Source organism: Diadema setosum, chromosome 5 (genome assembly GCF_964275005.1).
Source record: "Diadema setosum chromosome 5, eeDiaSeto1, whole genome shotgun sequence".
In the NCBI taxonomy this organism is placed as follows: domain Eukaryota; kingdom Metazoa; phylum Echinodermata; class Echinoidea; order Diadematoida; family Diadematidae; genus Diadema; species Diadema setosum.
The window spans coordinates 37,126,798-37,148,788 of record NC_092689.1 but is presented as its reverse complement, the minus strand read 5'-3'; the positions used below and the strand labels follow the sequence as shown (position 1 = coordinate 37,148,788).

General features: G+C 39.2%; 2 protein-coding genes across 2 annotated transcripts; both read right to left on the bottom strand.

Moving 5' to 3' along the window:
• Nucleotides 1–1,459: 1,459 nt before the first annotated feature.
• LOC140228887 (uncharacterized) lies at nt 1,460–8,993 on the bottom strand. Its single transcript, XM_072309157.1, has 8 exons — nt 8,934–8,993; nt 8,398–8,497; nt 6,438–6,609; nt 5,636–5,815; nt 4,329–4,567; nt 3,242–3,460; nt 2,373–2,575; nt 1,460–1,615 (listed from the first exon to the last, which is right to left on the bottom strand). The coding sequence occupies exons 1-8, from the start codon at nt 8,991–8,993 to the stop codon at nt 1,460–1,462; spliced, it is 1,329 nt and encodes a 442-aa protein (XP_072165258.1).
• A 3,078-nt stretch (nt 8,994–12,071) lies between these two features.
• Nucleotides 12,072–18,757, bottom strand: LOC140228886 (uncharacterized). Its single transcript, XM_072309156.1, has 8 exons — nt 18,698–18,757; nt 17,807–17,906; nt 17,077–17,248; nt 16,358–16,537; nt 14,951–15,189; nt 13,594–13,812; nt 12,832–13,030; nt 12,072–12,231 (listed from the first exon to the last, which is right to left on the bottom strand). Exons 1-8 carry the CDS (start codon nt 18,755–18,757, stop codon nt 12,072–12,074), a joined length of 1,329 nt encoding a protein of 442 aa, XP_072165257.1.
• Between the last annotated feature and the right edge of the window lie 3,234 nt (nt 18,758–21,991).

Sequence of the window (21,991 nt, the reverse complement as noted above, 5' to 3'; positions counted from 1 at the left end):
TATCATGTGGCACATAAGACAAGCTTGGTAATTTTGCTTAGTAATATCTATTATAGTTTGTACATTTATCTATTCATGTCATCGGTACATGTCTGTATCAAATATAAAATGCTGATACGTGTTAATAAAAGTTCAACAAATTCAACCTCAACAAGCTAATCGTCTTCCTATGATAGGCGCTGTTCAGCAATTTATACTTTACAGTCGATACAGTTTGACGGATTTGTGTGGTGAATGTGTGAGCATGTCCTGAGAAATGCATTTGTCATCATTTAGTAAAAGGCCGCACACTTTATTTGCATATAACTATTTTTCAACCCACTCCATGCATGGCGTATAATAAAAAACAACGACACTTTATGACTAGACCGGTTTAAAATTAATTCAAAGTTTACACGAAAGTTTAAACACCAAGATGTACCCGACACCCTGGCAATTTATGAAAGCATTCCCGAGGCACAATTACAACAGGTATACATAGTGCATGTTAACTTGGGTTCCAAGTGTTTGCATACATTGATTGAGAACAGATTGATCTAAACGTTCGTTACAACTAACTTCCTCAAGGTAAGATCTATGAATTGGAATAAAGTGGTAACTGGTCCTCTGTATTTTTTTTTTTCACATTGAAATCTTAATGCATCTGCCACAAGATCGTTGCTTTTTCAGATAAATATCAGAGTTTCATTATGATTTAATTCGAATGACAATGTCAACGAGAGGAATCACCAAGTAAACACCTGTTCAAAGTGATGCGCAAATGACAGCTTCTGATGCAGTGTATATATAATTATTATGATTGATATTGCCAATCAGATGAACCTCCTTCAGGGTATATAATTACTGCTAAGGAATGTAATGCTATCAATTTATCACAAGTAATGAGGTCTCACTAAGGCCAGAGATATGTCATTGAAATATGGAATACTGGTGCATAGCTCCAAGAATCTCATTGTTCAAATTTATATGTTAAGTGAGTACCAGTTTGCTTGTTTAACTTATCTTTTCCAATATATGTTTGACAACTCTATATACACTGATATACCAGTTTGTTATGTAATTTCACATTTTTTAACAGAAAATTTAGCTGACAAGGAGTACGTAGATACATAAATTTCTAGCAAATACACGGATAATGATAATTACAAGAGAGAGAAAGAGAAGGAAAGGGATGGAGAGGGAGGGAGATCGAGATCATCGTTGCATAGCGACTGCTCGATTATATTAAAGCTGATGTCTTACTTCTCCAGAAATACGAATGTTTAAACGCTGAAGGAGGCATTGTACAGCAGTTGCTCTGTGCCACATCCCTTATGGACATTGCAGCATTCCGCGCCAATGCATTAACACACGGGATTGGAAGGAAATCCCTTGAGCTTTTTCACGCGTTCATTATTGTCCCACCCCTCAGTTATAGGCCTAATGAGGACTGTTGGAACGAAATGACGGTGGGCGTGACTTAGAGATGAGCTCCAGTGGAGTTGACGTAACATGGAACGGTAAACTGTGAGGCCCCCGTCGCCATGGAGTAGATGACGGAAAAAGTCGATGCCGCGCCCCCGACCACGCCTATCAGACTGATTTCAATCAGGATAACCTTGTGATGTAGGCTGAGCTCTCTGAATGAATGAAGAGTAATAGGAGAACGTGCGTTTTACTTTCGGTTGTATTTCATATCTGGGAGAGGGGAGGAGTTCATATCAGCCCTTGATATCGAAGTCTTGACTCTGTTCCAAGCTTACCTCATGCGTTGAATTCTATACGCCTTTGAAATTGTTGTCATTTAATATTTCCGTCTAAGTTTCCCATGTTTTTCGGCCATTATACACATAATGACATAATGTCAAAAACCCGTGATGTTAGCAGAATGAGCATGCATTATCTTATGTTAATTTATCGTTTGATGACAAGATAAAATGCATATGAGCTGGAGGATTCTCATCGGCAACTAATGTTAAGGAAATATGCTTCAAATTACAGCATAAAGACATTACCAAACGCCACTCTTACACAAATGCCAAAGAACTGCAATTATTTTGTGCCCCGTGCACCGCAATGAGAAATTTGACACAGAAAACACCATACTGAACAGATGAATGATGTCATTCGCTATGAAGCTCTCATAACAGCATGATCTCATTGTGACGGATTCGAAAGCAAAGCGTGATAACGTGCCGTCTATTCATCGCCATCTAAATCATTCAAAGGAAATGGGGGTTCGGGAAACATTAAAAACGAGGGGTAATTTTCTGTGAACCACAGTCCATTATTAAGCAGGTGTCTGCAGGTGGAAACTGGATGGAATCTAAAATGTCTGCACAAGATGGCATCTGAACCGACTCGTGTTATGACTCTGAAACCATAATAACGACTTGCCTTTTCTTCCACTTCCCGGCTGGATCTTTCATGGAGTTCAGTCGGAGGTAGAACAGAGGAGGGAAGACGGCTGCCTGCAAGGTGACTGTTGAGCCTCCTACGAGTGAGAGGATCGTGCCGAAATGTGGGATGGTTTCTCCAGTGAAGAGGACCAGTCCCACAACAAGAGTTCTCATCACCACTCTCTTCCAGGTGAACTCTGTGGCAGTCAAGATGATCACTTTTAGTTCACGTTTTTCAGGGAATCATTGGGACAACTTGGCGAATAGTGCGTAGATAAGATATGAAAACAAACTTGATGATACATGCGTTACAAAAGTTGACAAATGAAAGACTGTTGACTGCTTACCGCAACTATGGTGATTGCCCCTATCGTTATGATGCGTACGTGTGTGTGCGTGCGTGTGTGTATGTGTCTGTCTGTCTGTGTGTATGTGTCTGCAATATATTATGAAAACGTTCGAATTTCACGCAGTGGTCATCAGTGCATGGTATGGTTTTTCACGCAGTAAACATGGTAAACACTCTGGAAATTCAATATTAAAATTCTACATTGCTTATATTACTACCATTAGTTTCACTCATAGAAACTCGTTACTCTGTGGAGGACCCAACAGCATAGAAATGATATTTTTCAACGTTCTGACGTAAATAATAGTTCTAATTCAGTTTAGGTATAGGTAAATGAATCACTGAATGAATGAGAAGCAATGGGATGTTTGGCCGAAAATGCCTGCTACCCTGAATAATGACAGCAATTTAATTTCACCGTGCTCTAGGCTTATCCTGTACGTCACTGTCAGACGAAGATGAGAAGTCCGAAAGCTCTCGACAGGTGACACTATCTTCCGAACAGTTAACTCACTAAGCGGGATGCAGAAAGCCTCCTCGATCTCCTGGAAGACAGGGTTGATGCAGATGACGAAGCTGAGAACGAGGTGCATCATGATCATGACCGTGACGACGGTGTGGATGGCGCCCTTCGAGATGACGTAGAGAATGTTGTCGGTGTTGAGCTCGATGAATTTATCGCCGAAGACGAAATAACCGGCAGCCGCGACAGGAATGTATATCAGGAATGTGGCTGGGAAATGTGGGATATATCAAATAAATTAATGACAGTGCTTGTCAATGCCATGTCTACTACTTGACATCTTTAAACGTAAATTTCTAGTGTGATGCATTTTGAATTGTACGTCGTTTTCATGGCATTAATCTTTTCATCACTGTTGTTCAAGCTTTCCTCTTTATTTTAGTTCAGCCAAAAAACAAAACAAAACAAAACAAAACACACAAATGAACAAATCTTGCTGTGCATTTAATGAAATCGAAATCCATCTGAATAATCAAAGTATATTTTTTGAGGCTTTGAAGTACACGTGTCACTCCAATTTTATATCAAATGCGACACCGAGGTAACGGTCATTTACTTTAAAATACTACATACATTTTGAGTAGTTTCCACCGCAATTCTGCATAATGTGAACAAGTTCATGGAGACAATGTCATATCATGTGTACATTAGACTTATTAACCGTCACACTGTCCCGAAATTGAGCAGAGATGGACACACGATAAAGGAAATGTTTCAAATTCGGCTCTGATCGTACAAACACTGGGTCATTCGTGAGGGCATCTTTAGCCATTGTAGACCGCCGCTGGAGTTTCCCAGGCAGCAATCCCTTGCTATGAGCGGTGGCAAAAATCTTCCTTCAGTCACTGTGTTTCCTTCGTGTGTCCTTTGAGCAAACATCCTGATACAGATATAACTCTTCGTGTAGCCTTCGTGTGTGGTTCGGGTGTTATCGTGTGAATTCCGGTATTTATCGTACTAGATTCGGCTGTTGTTTAACTTTTGCCCATATTCTGGGCCAACTTCGCACGCAATTGAAAATTCCATATTCGTATTTCCATCTTATGTAAATTTCGGGACAGTGTAGCGCCACCCTTACTGCAATAGCCAAGGCAGATGCTGAGGTAGAATCGTCGCGGGTCTCTCATGTCGTGTTGGATCGTCGGGAAAGCTCCGTGACCCCCGAACGCGAACACGATGGTCCCGAAAGCTGTAAGGAAGCTGATGACGGTAGGCGACGTGTGGTTTGGTGGCTCGGCGGGGATTTCAATGACAGATTGAACGACAAGCAGTAGAGCCGCTAACCCTGTCGACATGGAGGCCCCGGTAGCGACTATCCTGAAGACGAGGAAAGACAGTTTAATTACGTCACAATGGCGAAATTACAACAAACAAATCTACCAATATAAAGTGAAATAACAAAGACAGATGAAACGGTGAGTGCCATTAAGTGTTTACTGTGGAACCGTAAGTAATGAGGGAGTAGAAATAAAACATTACAAGCCTCACTGTCATTTAAAAAAAAAATAGTATTTCACTGTCTAGTTCATGAATAACTCGTCTACTGGAAAAAAAGTGTGTTTACTTGTACGTATGGTTTGTCGTCATGTGTGAAATTGTTCTGAACATTTCAATTATTCATCATTTCATTTTCATATGATTAAAACGATATTTAAGGTTAGCAAATGAACCACAAAATTGCTGAATGAATCGTGTTGAGCACATTATACAAACTCGTTCACTCGACACACGTAACATCATAGTGCTCGACAGAACCCACAATATCTTCCAACATTTCACAGGAAGGTATAGTCGTAAGAAAAGAAGCAGTGTCAAGAGCGTCGGTCACTCTACGGAACATGAAAGCATAACGCGGATCATTCTCCCTTTTGTGGGAATTCCTATTCATTATGTTAATAATGGAACTTCGCAAACCGTCTACGGTGACTGAATACAGGAACAGCTGTGGGTCCATTTTATAATCCGTCACTGGTGACTCGTGTTTGTTTTTATTTTCATCTGAGAAGATGGCTGGATAGCCCATATTCAGCTGCAATGTAGGTGGTCTTCCATGGGGTCTAGTTGGATATAAGGCTGGACCACTTCACCGGGTTAAAAGTCCTGCTATATGCAGTGAATAAATGAAGTAGGATCTTTTACGTGCATGAGTCGTGACTCTCTCACACACGGGACCTCAATGATTTTTATGTCCTATCCGAGGGACACAGTGTCTTGCCTCTTTAATAATAGAGGGGGCGCGGACGGTATAGTTACACACAACATTGCTCAGTGGGACCCGGGAATCGAATCGGGGTCCTTTGGGTCGTAAAGCAGACGCGCTACTGAGCTAACTCATTGCCCAGGTAACTGGAACTGAGCCTGGTATCACTGCGCGAGTAGTCTTACCAGAAATCCTTTGGCGTTCCAAGCCAGCAGAGCGGCATCAAACAGGCAGCAATGATGGGCGGCCACTGGCAGAAGTTGAGAGATTTGCCGACAAGGCTGTGCATGTTGTCTGCTGCCAACAGTAGGAAGACCACGCTGGCGCCAAACATGGTAAAAATCACGCAGAATCGAACCGAGTAGCTGCGTGGAAACAAAGAAATGATATAGGGTGAGAAAAGAAGTATTGTATAAAGTGTGTGTGTGTGTGTGTGTGTGTGTGTGTGCGTGTGTGTGTGTGTGTGTGTGTGTGTGTGTGTGTGTATGTATTTGATAGCATTTGGGAAACATTTCATGCATGCACATTAGCACGATACTGGAGAATTTGGAATACGGCACATAACTCGGATCATAAGAATAAAGTTTTATCTTTATATTGCCTGCAGAATTAGAAGAGATACTGGACTGGAAATAGTGTGTCTGTCAATGTTTGGTTTTGTTTGAAGTTTTGTATTTGATGTATGCAGATGGTGCAGCGAATGAGACGTGTAGATTAAGTAGATTACAACAGCGTATTTTCCCCCATGGCAACGGCTATAGCACGTTAAGTGTTATCCGTTTGTTGGTATGAAACATACTGCATCAATATTCACCACACCTCTTGTCATGTTATTTTATGAAGTGAAGGAAAATATAAAATAGCGCTTAATCTTTTATCTGTTCATCATTATGTTTTGTTGTTTTTTTTTTTGTTTTTTTGTATTTCTGGATTTTATTGATCAGATCGAAAAACATCGTGCTTTTTCACAGGTCATCATTATGTTACCGTCCAACTTTCCCGAACGCTTCTGATCCAATCGCAGGGTACGGGTACCGGGTGTGTCCCCCGTACTTCTCCGGGAATCTCTCTTTCACGATGGTCCAGCAGCGGCCTAAGATGATGCCAGTGTAACCCAGCATACAGGCTGCCACAGCAATGAGGAATAACCCTATCCAACCTATTGGACACAGAAGGAGAGAGAACGAGATAGATAGATAGATAGATAGATAGATAGATAGATAGATGGTAGATAGATAGATAGATAGATAGATGGATGGATGGATAGATAGATAGACGGATAGATAGATAGATGAATAGGTAGATAGATGGATAGATGGATACATAGATAATAGATAGATAGATAGATGGATGGATAGATAATATAGATGGATAGATAGATGAATAGATAGACAGATGGATAGATGGATACATAGATAGATAGATAGATAGAGAAAGATGAAAGAGAGAGAAATGGGAGAGGGAGAGAAAGAGATGAGAAAGGGAGAGAGAGAGAGAGAGATGGACAGTTGGGATAGAGAGGAATACGAGTTATTGACAGAGACAAGAGAAACAGGCGGAGGGAAGAGGTTGGGAAGGAGAGAATGAACAAAGCGAAATAAGTAGTTTTCAGCATTGTTCCCTATTATTATATCTCTGAAACAATGATATAACTTTAATGTCGATGAGAGGCTAAAAAACGATAAAACTGTTAACACACACATTATGAGAACAGAAAAATCGAGATATTCATTCCAATCTTTAAACCGTCATGTTCATTGTAAAATTTGTTAGGCTATTTTATCTGCTTCCTTTCCTTTCACACTGTGCTCCTTTTCTTCTCGTCATGCGCATGGTAAATAGAACTATGATTACGTAAAAGCAAATTAAAAGAAATCATCACATTAATCGATGTACTTAAATTCAGTTTGTAGACATTCGTATCGATAAACGATATAAAGCAGACACCCGTATCCGTAGACAATACATGACAGAAAATTTCTGGAGTAAAATTAGAATTGGTAGCATGTTATAGGGGAATGTATAAGATGCACCAGATCTCTGGAGTTTAGTTCATGACAGATCCTCTGAGGGTATGTTCAAGATTATGTACTCTACCTTACAATTTAGTTGAATCACTAACACGTAAGGGTGTTGTTTACCTAGTTATCACATTCGACATAATGTTCGATCCATATTATGTAGGTCAGTAACTTTGTTTGACAAAACATTCTACCATATAAACAAAAAATCGCAATAAAGCATGCAATACAAGGAGATATTACTATTTATCTCAATAAACCATAACTGTATAGACGTTTTATTCTAGAGACAATTTTATCATAACTATTGTTTACATTTTGTATATTTAACAATGTTTAACATTGATTACACTGATTAACGTTTTTATATTGGTTATTTCTATCCATAACTCACATTTTAGAATTATTTTGAAGCACTGAAGCTGGGTTTTTGTTTCATCCGCAAATGGTAAGATGCCTTTAAATGCACAATTTACCATTTGCAGATGAAACAAAAATCCAGCATTAGTGTTTTAAAATAGTTCTAAAATGTGAGATAGGGATAGAAACAACCGCTGTAAAAATTGAATCCGTATAATCGATGTTAAGTATTGTTAAATACACAAAATGTGAACAATAGTTATAATAAAAATGTTTCCAGACTAAACCGTATACAGTTACGGTTTAATGAGAAAAATACTGATATCTCCTTATATTTCAGGCTTTATTGCAAAAATTTTATATGGTACGATGTTTTGTGATACAACAGACCTACACATATGCATCAAATGTGATATCTTGAATATTTTTTAAATCACTGCTCCCAAAGGTAAACAAGACCTTTAAGAGAATAAATAAGAAAAGAGACAGCAACCTGTAAACAAAATAATGTTATCATCGGTATAAGGGGAGAGATGATTGGTGGTCATCTTGTCTACAGTGTTTACCTGTGTCCACCACGGCTCGAGGGAGAGCCAGGACACCCGTTCCGGCCACCTCACCAACGAGAAAGAGACCCGTAGTGAAAACACCCAACCCTTTGGCCACCTTGGGAGAGACAGACAATATACTCAAAACAGGGTAGTGATACACGATATTGATCACGACAATCTACAAGGATAACAATGAAACTAATCATTATCATATCAATTACAATGTTATTAATGGCAATACTATATCACACTAAGGTATATAGCCCTGACCCATGCAGCAGTATCATAACACGACTATGTCGCCCTATATTGTGTTTATCTATTTCTCTTGTTGTTGTAAATGGTAAATGGGGGGGGGGGGGGATTGATGGAAATGATATCAGAAACTTATAATCGAACGGCATTTTTTTGTTACACAAGGCTAGAATATGCATCAATCTTTATTCCTCTTAAGAATATGGCATCGCCAACTCATGTTAACTCCTTCAATGATAGTTTATTTTTGTATGTGTGAACCCTATGCATTGTATAATACAATCAATCAAACTCACCGCGGCCACCTGGACGTTTAAGTTGCCATCATCAACCAGAGCGAGTTCATCTGCTTCCATACTGGATGAGAGGATCCTGAGGCAAACAAAATAAACAAGCAAGCGAGCAAACAAACAAACAAACAAACAAGAAAACTAGAGTATAATTCGATTTCAGAGAGCTGGGCAATATTGTGTGCATGTGTTAGGCGCTTTGAATATCTACATGCGTGAAGTTATCTGAGAAAGATTAATGAATGAGTTTTATAAATGACTTACCTTCTGTTCGGCTATGGGCTCCTTGTCTGTACTGATTTCCAGTCAGTCAAGAAAATTACTCTGTGCTCAATTCTAAATCATGTACGCAAAATCTGCTCTTGATAATTAATTAATGCTCAACACGTCTTATTGCAGATTAAATAGCACAAACAGTACGACAATGCAATGGGCAGAGCGTAACTATCCTGCCTACGTGCAGATTAGTAGAATGAAACCAAATAAATGGGGAATGTCTTTGCACAAATGGCATTTATGAGCTCACAAAACATCTATATAATAACTGCAAATTGGTGTTGCCACACACGAACAAATAAACTTTAGACATCGCGCTTCTTCAAGCAATGTCAAGTGAAAAAAAAAAAAACAACTGCTGCACCTACTTCTTCTTCACATTAACGTTGCTTTGAAAATTAGGGTCCCCACTGTTAGAATAGTGTGAGAAAACGAACGACATTATCAGGAAGAAATTGAGTTTTGAGCGCTCGGTTTTATCTTACAGTAACACTGTATACTTCCCCACTCTTACATTTTCCCTTTCTCGTTACGCGTGTGTACGTGTATATATGGAAATAATCAACGTGGATGCGTTATAGTGAAAGTAAAAGTTTTATAGTAATGAAATCTGGCTGAAATGATGTCTTTGTTTCTCGAATAGACAATATAAGCACGTGTCAGCAACAATTTCCATTTGGAAGGTTGTTCTTATCACAGGGGTGGATCGATGAATTGAAATGGAATCTTTGGCAGCTGGAAAGAGTTTAGGCATTAATTATCATATGCCTACCCTTCCTGCCCTTTTGCCACAGCATGTACAAAATATGTTGATATCAGTTCATACAGTTACATGCCCAAACGATCATAAACACCGGCAGAGACATGCACTTATAGAGAAAAAAGTCACGCATCACGAGGCCTATGTTGATCCTTACGTTCAATGTTCAAAAGAAACAATGGTAAGATTTACTTGCCCTAAATGTTTGTTTGTCTGTTTTATACTGTGCATAATCGAGGATGAATGCATACAATCCCCACACCACTCGCTAAACTTAATTTGAACCTGTCGCAGAGATTAAAAAAAAAAGTGTGTTAAACACTTACCGGTACTGACCAATAACCTATCGCTATCCGACCACAATTTTCTCCCCTTTCGCCCTCCCCCTAATTCTCTCTGTCTCTCACACGCGTATATACGTTATCAAATCCTTTTATAGTTCTAACACCAATTGTATTATTTAGCTTGAAACCTGTGTCTTTTTATTTGTTTCTTTTATGACTATTCTTTGTTAATGACTCAAATAATATTTCATATTCCCCAACTCTTTTTACTTATTTCACTTATTCTTAAAAACGTATTATTTTTGTTCATAAATGGTCCTGATTTGTGTGTGTCCGTGCTGTGCTGTTTCTGAGAAACCTAATTTTACTACACATTACACAACTCTGAAAATGCTGTAAAACCGACAGCAAGTCTTGATTTTTCACCACTGTATACTGTCATAACACACATAAACCAACACCAACGAAATGATCCTCACTGGTCAAGATTTGAATTTATTTTCACATCTGCTGAAGATCAATGTTTTGAGGTCGATCAAGCTGCAATCAAGAGTTTACATAGCACAATACAGTCAAGAATCAAAAAGAAATAATATTCGAGAGGGATATTGATGTGAAGTACAAGACCATTGAGCCAAACTGAGGAGAACGGGCCCTGTCAGTGCAGATCGATAACTGACCAGGGGGTGTTTCAATAAAGCTGTTCGTAAAGTCACGAACGAATTAAGAACGACTGGTGATCAGTTCTTGTGCTGAATTAGGGAAATTCTGATAAGTATAACACATCAAAAGTGATGACCAGTCGTTCGTAAGTCCTTCGTAACTTTACGAACAGCTTTATGAAACAGGGCCCAGGACCATATCCCCAAATTCTCATTCGCGATTCTGCCAACTCCATCGGAAACCATGTACATCAGTATTGAATCAAGATGGTACGTGGTCTAGTTCACTATTATGTTTTGTTGGGTTTTTTTTGCGCTTGGCTCATCCCAATATACGTTTCCGTAACATTTGAGCAGAAAACTTTTTAATTACTCGTTGTCTAATGCTGTTAACAGTCATCTAATCAAACGAACCTTAAGCTGTCGGTCCAGTCATTGTTTTATAATTGTTTCTGTAGTGGCAATAAATGAAACTATTTGCAAGCATCTAAAAACTTTCAGAAGTATTGCACGGTATAGAAAAAAAAAACACTGAAGCTTTTATCCTTGTCGATTCAACTTTGAACGTCTTCTATCAATGTCCATGTCACATTATGTCTGTGATTTTATGCAAACATTCAGCATTAGTTACTCTCAATGTCGACTACCTACATAAAGTGAACCGGTTCTATACACTTTTGCTTCACTTATTGTCCTTCAACCAATAATATTATTGTCATACTCACTGTCACGTTCCTGTCCATATAAAGTTCTGTTGGCTTTAAAAACATAGTTCAACAATGCCTACCAAATTGATTGAGCGTCGATCATTTTAACAAAGACAAGATGGATATACTTTTAATGTCTTTTTCATAAGAATATATACAATATATTATAGCCCTTTTGCAAAGGCAGCTCGCTGTAATTTCAGCACACGCACACTTAAAACTATGGACTTGCACACACAGCGCGCGAACGGCGGCGAGCCGCGAGAGTAGCGAGCTCCCTCCCATCCGATCGCTGTGTGCGAGCGAGTCCACTGCTCGCTGTATTGAGTCCATTGCGAGCCGCCTTTGCAGAAGGCTATTCTCATTATGATGGCTGATACATGGAATACAGTCGTAATCCTACACTCGCTCTCTCTTTGAGATGGTGTCAAATCTTTGATGGTGGTGGTTGGGTGTTAGAGGTGGGCGCCAGTGGCATTGACGTAACAAGGGACGGTAAACTGTGACTGCCCCGTCGCCATGGAGTAGATGACAGAAAATATCGAGGCCACGCCCCCGACCACGCCTACCATCGTGATCTCAGCAAGGATAACCTTGTTGTGAAGGGTGAGTTCTCTGAAAAAAAAAAGAGAGAAGAGACCATAAAAACAATGATAGCAAATATTATCTAACAATGAAGTCTATTAAGGTTATCGAAATATACGAGACTACTAAATTGCATGTGATTGACGTAGTTACCATGGTAATATTTTTGTTTCTATATTCCCAGAATATTCCTATAGTAATATCATGATGAATTCGGGTAAGTAGACCTTTGCTTAAATAAGGTAACTTATTTGTTGGACCTCTTATGAATATCCCCAGATATTGTATGTAGGAAGTACGAAAGCCTTAAAAATCATACCTTATACTATCGTTGTATCATCATACTGCACTTTGCATATATTTCTATGTATAATGTTGTTGCATATATGGTTTTCTTGGACCCTCAGTAGAATAGCAGTGTCTTGTAGGCAGCTGAGCAGGGTAATACAGCGGTATTCCAGTTAACATTGCGTGACTATCGTTTGCGTATTCTTGTCACCATTGGTTATGTTTATTTTATGCGGACTAATAAATGCAATGCAATACATTACAGTGTTGATTTACAAAGCCTTCGTGTATGACCAGTCATCTTACTCCTATACGCTTATACGTTGTCCTTTAATAGCTTGCCTCTTTTTCCATTTCCCTGTAGGGTCAGCCATGGTGTTCAGTCGGAGGTAAAATAACGGCGGAAAGACACAGGTAAGACAGGTGACCGTTGAGCCGCCCACCAGTGACAAAATGGTGCCGAAATGTGGGATGGTTTCTCCAGTAAACAGGACAAGGAGAAGGACCACCGTTCTCGACACCACTCTCTTCCAGTTGAAATCTGAGTACAGAGATGATGAAGAGTTCTCGAGTCAGCATGTAAGATCTTCGTTATTCATTTCATCAATTCCATCAAATGGGACCATATGAAATATTCCTAAAGAGTTGTACTGAGAATATTCAAGAACGTTATCAGATGATATGTACTGTAAAATTTTCAGTCTCCTTTAACGCCATATTCTTCTCTAACACCAAATACAGAGAATGTGTCTTATTTATCACATGCATGACGTGAAAGCATCTAATCTTAAAATCACTGACTGTGTATCTTTGTCTGCCCGTTGTGTACCCACCTCTCCATCTATCTCTTTAAATTCCTCCATCTGCCGTTATAAATTCAATATGACAATGTCAAGATATATTTGTAAAATAATTTCAAGTGAATTGATATTGCAGATACACGTAATAAAAAAAATCAAGTTTTATACTTAAACAGCCAACTACATAAACAAAGCAAATTACAGGGAACCGAAAGTTCCCTTCTAAAATGATCTAAAACGTTCATTTGGGACAACATGAAGGGCAAAGTTGAGTGAAAGATTCAATAGAGGTCGATGAACTCACTCAGGGGGATGCCGAGCACCTCTTCGAGCTCCTGGAAGAGCGGGTTGATGGAGATGACGAAGCTGAGAACGAGATGGACCATGATCATGACGGTGACGATTGTGTTGATAGCGCCCTTTGAGATGACGTGGAGAATGTTGTCAGTGTTGAGCTCGATGAATCTGTCCCCGAAGACGAAATATCCGGCCGCCGCCACGGGAAAGTACATTAAGAATGTCGCTGCGATTGGAGGTGAACGAAAGTGAGATGATTGGTTAACACTCGACTGGTTACCGCAAAAAAAAAAAAAAAAATGGTACTAACATACAGTGTCCTTGATCACTCCTTCCGCATCTCTATTGTTTTTGTCATTCCATGAATGTATTTTAACTATTTTTATGCAACGTCCAAGTAGATCCTTGTAATTTGATTGGAGGATTGTTGGTGACGTGATATTAAATAAGCACTCCATTCAACGCGCCGTGCAATTTTGGTTCTATTTTTGCGTGCAACTTGGTTCGATTTTTTCGTTCTATTCCACGGTTCGAGAAAATAATGTACGGTACTGCGTGTACTGTGTGTTGCATATTGAGGATCGCATGCAGCTCGCGCAGGTACGTGTGCGGTACGTGCATGCGCGTACGTAGGCCTACGAAGTGCTAGTATACGTGTATGAGCGCACGCTAGTATAGATGCTGTGACGTACCTGTATCTACGCTGATTGCACAAGCCAGAAAGAGAATCGCAGTGGATCCACATGTAAGTTTGGCTATATTTTTCATACATATAGGCCCTATAGACTTCTAGGCCTACTTAGATCAAAAAGATCTACTTGGACGTTGTATAAATCAAATAGTGTATGGTCTTTACTCGTGCAATGGAACGAGATTTGGCACTCGGTGAAAGATGAGGCTCACTATTCAACTCGTCTTCGCCTCGTTGAATAGAGCGCCTCTATCTTTCACCTCGTGCGAAATCTCGTACCATTGCACTTGTGACCATTCACTATTTGTATGATATTTACAAATGCCTATAATGTTGTAACATTTCCTACGCATTTGCGCATCGTTACCTTTGTGTATGGATTCGAGCCTAGAATTGAAGTGGAAACGAGACCGCGGAACCTGGCGGTAGACCTAGGACTTAGTTAAGTTCTCGCGGTTAACGTACGAGAGGATTGAATCATTTCAAGGGGGAGTCTCGACCTCTTAATATAACCTCCACGACCTCTGCAGCCTTCGGAAAGCTATAATGTTTATTCTGCCATGACTTAATCAACCGCTAAGAGAACTGCTCTGCGTGTTTATCAGATTCATTTGGCGTGAGTGATAGTCGTATATGAAGGTCCCAACATATCACACCATGAGGTCCCACTTACTGCTGTAACCGAACAAAACGCTGATGTAGAATCGTCGCGGGTCCTTCATATCGTGTTGGATCGTCGGGAACGCTCCGTGGCCCCCGTACGCGAATATGATGGTGCCAAATGCTGTGAAGAAAGAGGTGACGGAGGGTGGCGTGTGAGGAGGAGGTTCGGCGGGGATCTCCAGGAGGACTTGGATGAAGAGGATGAAAGAAGCGATGCCAGTAGAAATCGATGCGCCAGTCGCGACTACCCTGGAGAGGAGGGGGAGGGGGAGGAGAGGGAGTTAGAAAGAGAAAGATGGGGAGGGGAGGTGAGAAAGAGAAAATCGACCAAGGAATGATGCAACAATAGCGACCAGGGCCCTATTTTATGAAGAGTAGGATTATACTTGATTTCTATCATAAGTCTATGGCAGCCTGTGTGTTAAGGAAGTTTATAATCGATTTTATTTTTTGATTAAACGGGGACAAGCTATGGTAAAGACATTGCTGCCAAGGGTTAACCTGAATGAAAATTTGGATCATGCTCATTGTTTCGACAAACATACACTATATTCTCACATTAATAACCACTTTAGAGACAGAGATAATCATCTTGTGCACTTTTTACTTCATAACCTCTATCTGGTGATGATTTCATGACAGGTTTTTATATTGACATGGCGTCTTCAGATAATCCACACTGGGAGCACTGTGCAAAAGATGTAATAAATGTAGCTCAATGTTACCTGAAGCCTTTGTAAAGGGGTGCTGGGCTATACATAATGTTCAAGAACGTAAATTTGATCGTATACTCATACTACCTGAATACAAAAATCGGAAATGCAACTTTACAGTGTGTAAGACGTTAAACTCCTTCGGAGCATTTTCATTAAGGTGAATGTTAACGAAAAGAGAAATTGAGCAGTCTTGAATGAAATGTCCTGAAATAAAAAACTGCCTAGGAATATCATCGGCTGATATTGGCCTGATATCATGAGTGTGAGATAATTACTCAAGTACCTGACTTTTTTTTCAGTCAACAGTCCATCAACACCGTGAGAAATACTCTGACATGAGACTATGGCGTATGATCAACCAATGAGAATGAATATGAAATGAATGAAAATTTGAATAATAACGCAGTCTCCGCTGCAAACTACAAGGATTAGAATCATCACTGGCTGTCGGGTGGAAGCCCGGTGGTCTAATGAATAAGACATCTGTCCGGAGACCAGGAGATCATAGGTTCGAATCCTGCCCGAGTATATGCCCATGATTTCTTCTGTCATGGCTACTACTAAAACACTGATCAATTCAGTGTTTGTTTACGTCGATGTAGGGCAAATTGTTAATCAGTTGCGATAACGGCAATGATTTTTAAAAAATTACATTCAGTTCCCTAAGTGGACATTGCGTGGTTTGATTCAACTCAGCTCACCAGAAATCCTTAGGCGTTCCAAGCCAGCAGAGCGGGAGGAGGAAGAGGGTGATGATGGGTGGCCACAAGCAGAAGTTGAGGGACCTGCTGAACAGTGTGTGCAGGTTGTCCGCAGCGAGAAGAAGAAAGACAACGCTGCTGCCAAACATGGTAAAATGCACGCAGAAACGTACCGCATTGCTGTACAAACACAGGGATGACACATGAATAGATGAACGATTAATCGGAGACTAAGAATTATTAACGGAATACTATCAAGAATAGAAAATAAAGGACATAAATAAGCATTGATATTGATACATTACTATACAAGATGCTCAATTTCGGATTGGCTATATCTGTATAATATGGCTCTTGCTATAGTCAACCTGAAACCTGCCTTTTTTTTTTGGGGGGGGGGGGGAGGGAGGGGAGCGGTTCTATGCCGGAAATTACCATTTTCAAATTTTCAATATCTAAATCGACAAAATTGCAAAGATGCCAAGCCGACAGGAACAATGGAGCCGAGCGGGTTTTTTTTTCTTAGGAAAAAAAAATCATTTTATCAATTTGTTGGTTGATGTTTTATTTGGATCGTTAAGAGGTATAGGTTTTCAGAAGATTAACGTGCTGATAGAAAGCTTGACGGTTCACCACGTATCCTTTATTGGCAAGTAATTGGTTGCTTATGAAATGCCAGTGTTATTCTGTTTGATAAGGGTCGATATTCTTTTTTTTACCTCGCAATTCTCCCGAACGCTTCGTATCCAATGGCTGGATACGGGTATCGGGTGTGACCTGCATACTTCTCCGGGAATCTTTCTTTGACGATGGTCCAGCAGCGGCCGAGAATAACGCCCGTATAGCCCAGCATACAGGCCCCAAATATGATGATGGCCAAACCTATCCAACCTGCACTGTCACGAGGGAGACCAAAGAGAAGGGGAGAGGGAAGGGGGGGGGGAGGGGTGAGTGAAAGCTCCATGATTTGTGATAAAGACAGCTTGCACATCAGCTGCTGTCAAGACATAGAGGAACGCAAACATTTATATATTACAAACATTGCTTTTTTCCATCATTCTTTCCCATCTCCACTACATTCATACATTCAAAATGCTTTTCTTTTTTACCTTCCTTACTAATTGCATATTTATAAACGTTGTTTACCATACATTTCAATGTCAATGATTATATGCACTTATTTTCTGTTAAAAGATCATAATCATTTATATAATTTTCAGTCTGATAGAAAAATATAATGGATAAAAAGCGAATGAATTTGCTTAATTCTCCACTTTGCTTCCATTTTCGCGAATGGCTGTCATTGACTGTAATTTGCCATACCTATCCTTCTTGATATTCAATTGATCACTGATCTCTCCCTATCATTGAATAATGCGTAATGACTGTGATGTAGAAAAGTATAAATGGCGGCAATCGAAGTATATTCGTTGCTATGGGATACATCACCTGTATCAACCACCGCCCTTGGTAGAGCTAGGACACCCGTACCGGCCACTTCCCCTATGATAAAGAGCCCGGTGGTTAAAGCTCCCAGACCCAAGGTTGCCTATATACAAACAGACAAACCAACAAATCACTCACACAGAGGGAGGATGGAGACTGAGATTACTTTCGTTATAAAATATCATTACCAAAAAGCGTGTGTTTTCCTCTTTCACAGATTTGAAACATTAGTGGCATAATCGCCACCGTTATCTTTTTCGGCATTGCTATCATTGGTTGCGTCATCATGTTTTAACGTCTTTTGTAATGGTGGCAACATCTCGTCATTGCCATAGCAGCATTACCACATCAGTGGCATAACATCTTGTCAACATAATTGTCAAAGACAGTAACCATATATCCTCGTACGTAGGCTTCTACAGACTTTACAGAGATTACTGCATCTTAAAATTCACGTTATTCATAGCAGGAAAAGTGTTGGAATTCACACATTATGTGACACCTACCACTATATAATAAATATTAAAAAGAGGATTACAGTGTGTATCAAGTGACGTAAGAACAAAGTTTTTCTTTACAGATAATTAGATAAGCAAAATTATGAGTGATCATTGTTATCACAATATTGAGATCAAATTGCGATCATAATGAATGATTGTAATGTTTATGATAGTACGAAAGATGTTCATCATCGTGGTAGACGAAGGCATAGCAGATTTCGTGGCCGAAACGTTGTAATCATTTTTCGTGCTTACCTCGCTTAGTGAGACAGAAGATTAGCTTTATTTCTTTCAATGTTTATGATATTATGATTATCAGTAAAAAAATCTGAATAGAAACTATTTCTGTATTTCTCCGTCTTGCTTCATGGAGACATCCATCTTCAGAACTTACCATAGCGGCGGGAGAGTTCAGGCTGCCATCTGGAACAAGCGTGACTCTGTCCTGCTCCATTTAAGCGGTCTAATACCTGGACAAGCTGTAGCTGAAACTGTGTCGGAGTTTTGAATTACACCAGACCTTTCCATCATTCCAAATACCAATATACCAATGCTTCCAAATACAAATAGAAAAACAGACATATATTCGGAGGAATATAAATCAAAACACAGGGTCTTTCGCTTTCTGAATGCATACGTGAGTACATATTCTCCACACATAGGTGGACAAATAAATAGAAATCAAAACAAAAGGCAATCATCAAAGAAAATGAAATTGATAACTTTTTATTGTAAATATTATGTACAATGTTTCATTTTGTACTCCCGCGCATCACTGTCAGCTCTCAACAGGGAAAGTTTTAGGACGTTTGGAATAGTCATCCTGAAAGCTGCAAACCGAACGTTCTTCTACAAATTGCACTCTTATAAACAGATTCCCATTTCAAGATTGTTTATATTAAAATGTTATGGTGAAGGAATTATGATAACCATGATACAGTCTGTTGTTTGAGTACGTAATTCCTTTACAAACGTATATATAAAACATTGGAATTCAGCGGGTATGACGAGCCTTACATCCTGTGATGCACTATGAACTTACTGTACCAATGCCGAAACAACGTACCCTGCCAGCAGAAGTGTGGAACAGATTCATGAATTGCGCGTTTAGGCAGTTTACCTCTCGAAATGAATAGAAATAACATTTGAACAATCTCTTACCAATGCGTCTAAAGTCTTTGTTCTTGCAACCGTGGCAACGTTGTTAGGGCAATCAGTTAGACAACCTACAGAAATTCCATCCGGGTATATACTGCAGTCCTTTTCTCATGACAACGGATCCATACAAAGGCTTAAACTGCAGCGTCAGGTAACTTTAGTTCAACAGACGAACAAACATTCAGCAAAAACATACTTTGTCATATTCATTGTCGAATTATCACCACAGGGTGTGCATTGTCTGCTGATCATGCCTTTATTTCATGACAAATACAGGTGAGATGTGACGAAGCGACTGGCATTGGTTTCAACTGGTGTCATTGTAGAATTAGGAACCATAAATATGGCAATATACTTCCCCATATTAATTGCGCATCAGGGTGGATTATTGATCTAAACTTTAGACCTCGCACCGTGCTCAGTTTTGCACGTGATGAAACCAATTTATTCTATGTGATTCCTGTCTCGTGATGGCAATTCATTTAGAAAAAACTACAGTTGTATCAAGAAATTATTACTGATTTGACAAAATCGAAACTTAATCGTGAAGGACGAGGGAGAAGGGGGCGTATTAAATCTCTAAATCTACCACGCAGGCGCTCATCCTTTCATGTTTGTGAGCTTGGGTATTTGTGTCTGTGTGTTCGATTACGTGCCATCCGACTGTCATCTGTATTAAAGGAGACCTCCGGATGGTTTTCAGATTTTTACATTTGAACAACTATAGATAAGTTATACTGAGGACAGAGTTTCAGAATTTGTGATAATCGGGATGAAGAATAAGAATATTTTCAAAATTTAGAACAAATTGCAATGAACAAGGATGATGACATGGCAGAGTCACCATTAGAATGCATGAGTTGGGACTCAAGGAAGCAGAACAAAAGAAGAAGGCATGCATAGATTATACACAGGTGAACTCGCAAGCAAGCAGTATTGTTATGGAATTACGCTGCTACATTTCTGAAATATGTGAGCCTCCTATGTCATCATCCTTGTTCAGTGTGTAATTTGTTTCACGTTTTTTGAAGCTATTGTTTCTCTGTTCAAGAACCACAATAAATTCCACAAATCTATACATGGAGTTGTCGATTTATGTAAGTGACATAATGTGAAATCATGAAAATCGTCTGGAATGCCCCTTTAAGTCTATGTTGTACTTTGATGATTTGTGTCATCTGCACCCTTAGTATATACTTTGGATAAAGTAGAGGGTCAATAAATTTCTGTGGACACTTTTTGAACGTTTACCAAGTTTACACAATTTTCGGCAATTGTCGGCCTGAACCCGGACCAAATAATCTGAAATCATATAACCTTGCGTTGCGGTCCGCCGGAAGTATATATAGGAACAGGAGTAACAAGCAACAAGCAAACAAAGAGTAAACAGCACTATATAGCATGCTGCAACTGATTAACAAATTGTCCTTCATCGACGTAAATAAACACCGATTATTCAGTGTTTCGGTAGTAGCCATGATTAAAAAGATAATAATCCGTGCTTACGTCAATGAAGGGAAATTTGTCAATCAGTTGCAACAAAAGCAACTCTACGCCAGAATTCATTACTTTGACTATGTCTCAGCACGTAGGTTAGTCACCAATAGCGCCATATTTGAACTTCAACAAAATATAAATCTAAAATAATAGATTTTATGTGTGGCGTTACAGTAATACTTATTCATGACATGATATTGGCGTTTCGGTTACGAAACTATAGATGACTTATTCAATGAGAGTAGTTAGCAGTTGTATATGTTTACGTATACCGACTTCTTCATTTTCTGCACTGTTTCCATGTTTTTATGATAAGGATTAATGTCTTGTTTATCAAAATGTTGTCTTTTTTTTCATTGGTGACGTTAAGCATCTACGACAGAAGAAATGCATAACCAGAAATGTGGATTATTCTTAAATTGCCACAGGAAAAAGAAACAACAGATTTATCGACATCTAAATGTGCAAATATTCTGATCATTTTGTCATGCTATTTTAAAATATTCTATTACCCCACATTCCGTGAGATTCTGAAATCTCCAGAGGTTTTTTTTTTTCCGACACCCACCAAATTCTCGCAGGCAATAAGTTTCTGATTTAAAATTTTCACGATTCATAAAACAAATGAGAACAGAAATGAAAGCTGACATGAAACATAGTCCTTTCACAAAATAGAAAATATTTTTATTCACGTTTCAACATAGTACTTGATAGAAATGCAAAATACAATGTAACAATTATTCATTTTCAATTAAAGGCCCTCTCTAAGTGGTTAACACAGAGAAGCATCATTGACTGCAGTATTGCTTGATATGCCCAGTAAGAATTTAAACATTTTTTTTTTCATTTTTACTCTAGAAACACGTATATACTATACATCAAATTTAGAGTTATTCTACATGGAGTGACTTGAGTGGCTGAAATATGTGTGCTCTGGGTTCCTGAGGGTAAAGCAGAAAATAGAGATGAAAAGGAATCGTGTTCTTACACACATACGCACACACACACATCCATGTACAGCCAGAATTAATAC

Excerpts from the sequence above, each read along its gene's own strand:
- LOC140228887 (XM_072309157.1), bottom strand. The coding sequence starts at position 8,993 with ATGGAAGCAGATGAACTCGCTCTGGTTGATGATGGCAACTTAAACGTC. Across the intron at positions 8,498-8,933 it reads TAAACGTCCAGGTGGCCGCG|GTGGCCAAAGGGTTGGGTGT; the intron begins GTGAGTTTGATT and ends GTCTCTCCCAAG. Across the intron at positions 1,616-2,372 it reads GGAAGTGGAAGAAAAGGCAA|CTCAGCCTACATCACAAGGT; the intron begins GTCGTTATTATG and ends TCATTCAGAGAG.
- LOC140228886 (XM_072309156.1), bottom strand. The coding sequence starts at position 18,757 with ATGGAGCAGGACAGAGTCACGCTTGTTCCAGATGGCAGCCTGAACTCT. Across the intron at positions 16,538-17,076 it reads GCGTTCGGGAGAATTGCGAG|CAATGCGGTACGTTTCTGCG; the intron begins GTAAAAAAAAGA and ends GTGTTTGTACAG. Across the intron at positions 15,190-16,357 it reads GGAACGCCTAAGGATTTCTG|GGTAGTCGCGACTGGCGCAT; the intron begins GTGAGCTGAGTT and ends CCTCCTCTCCAG.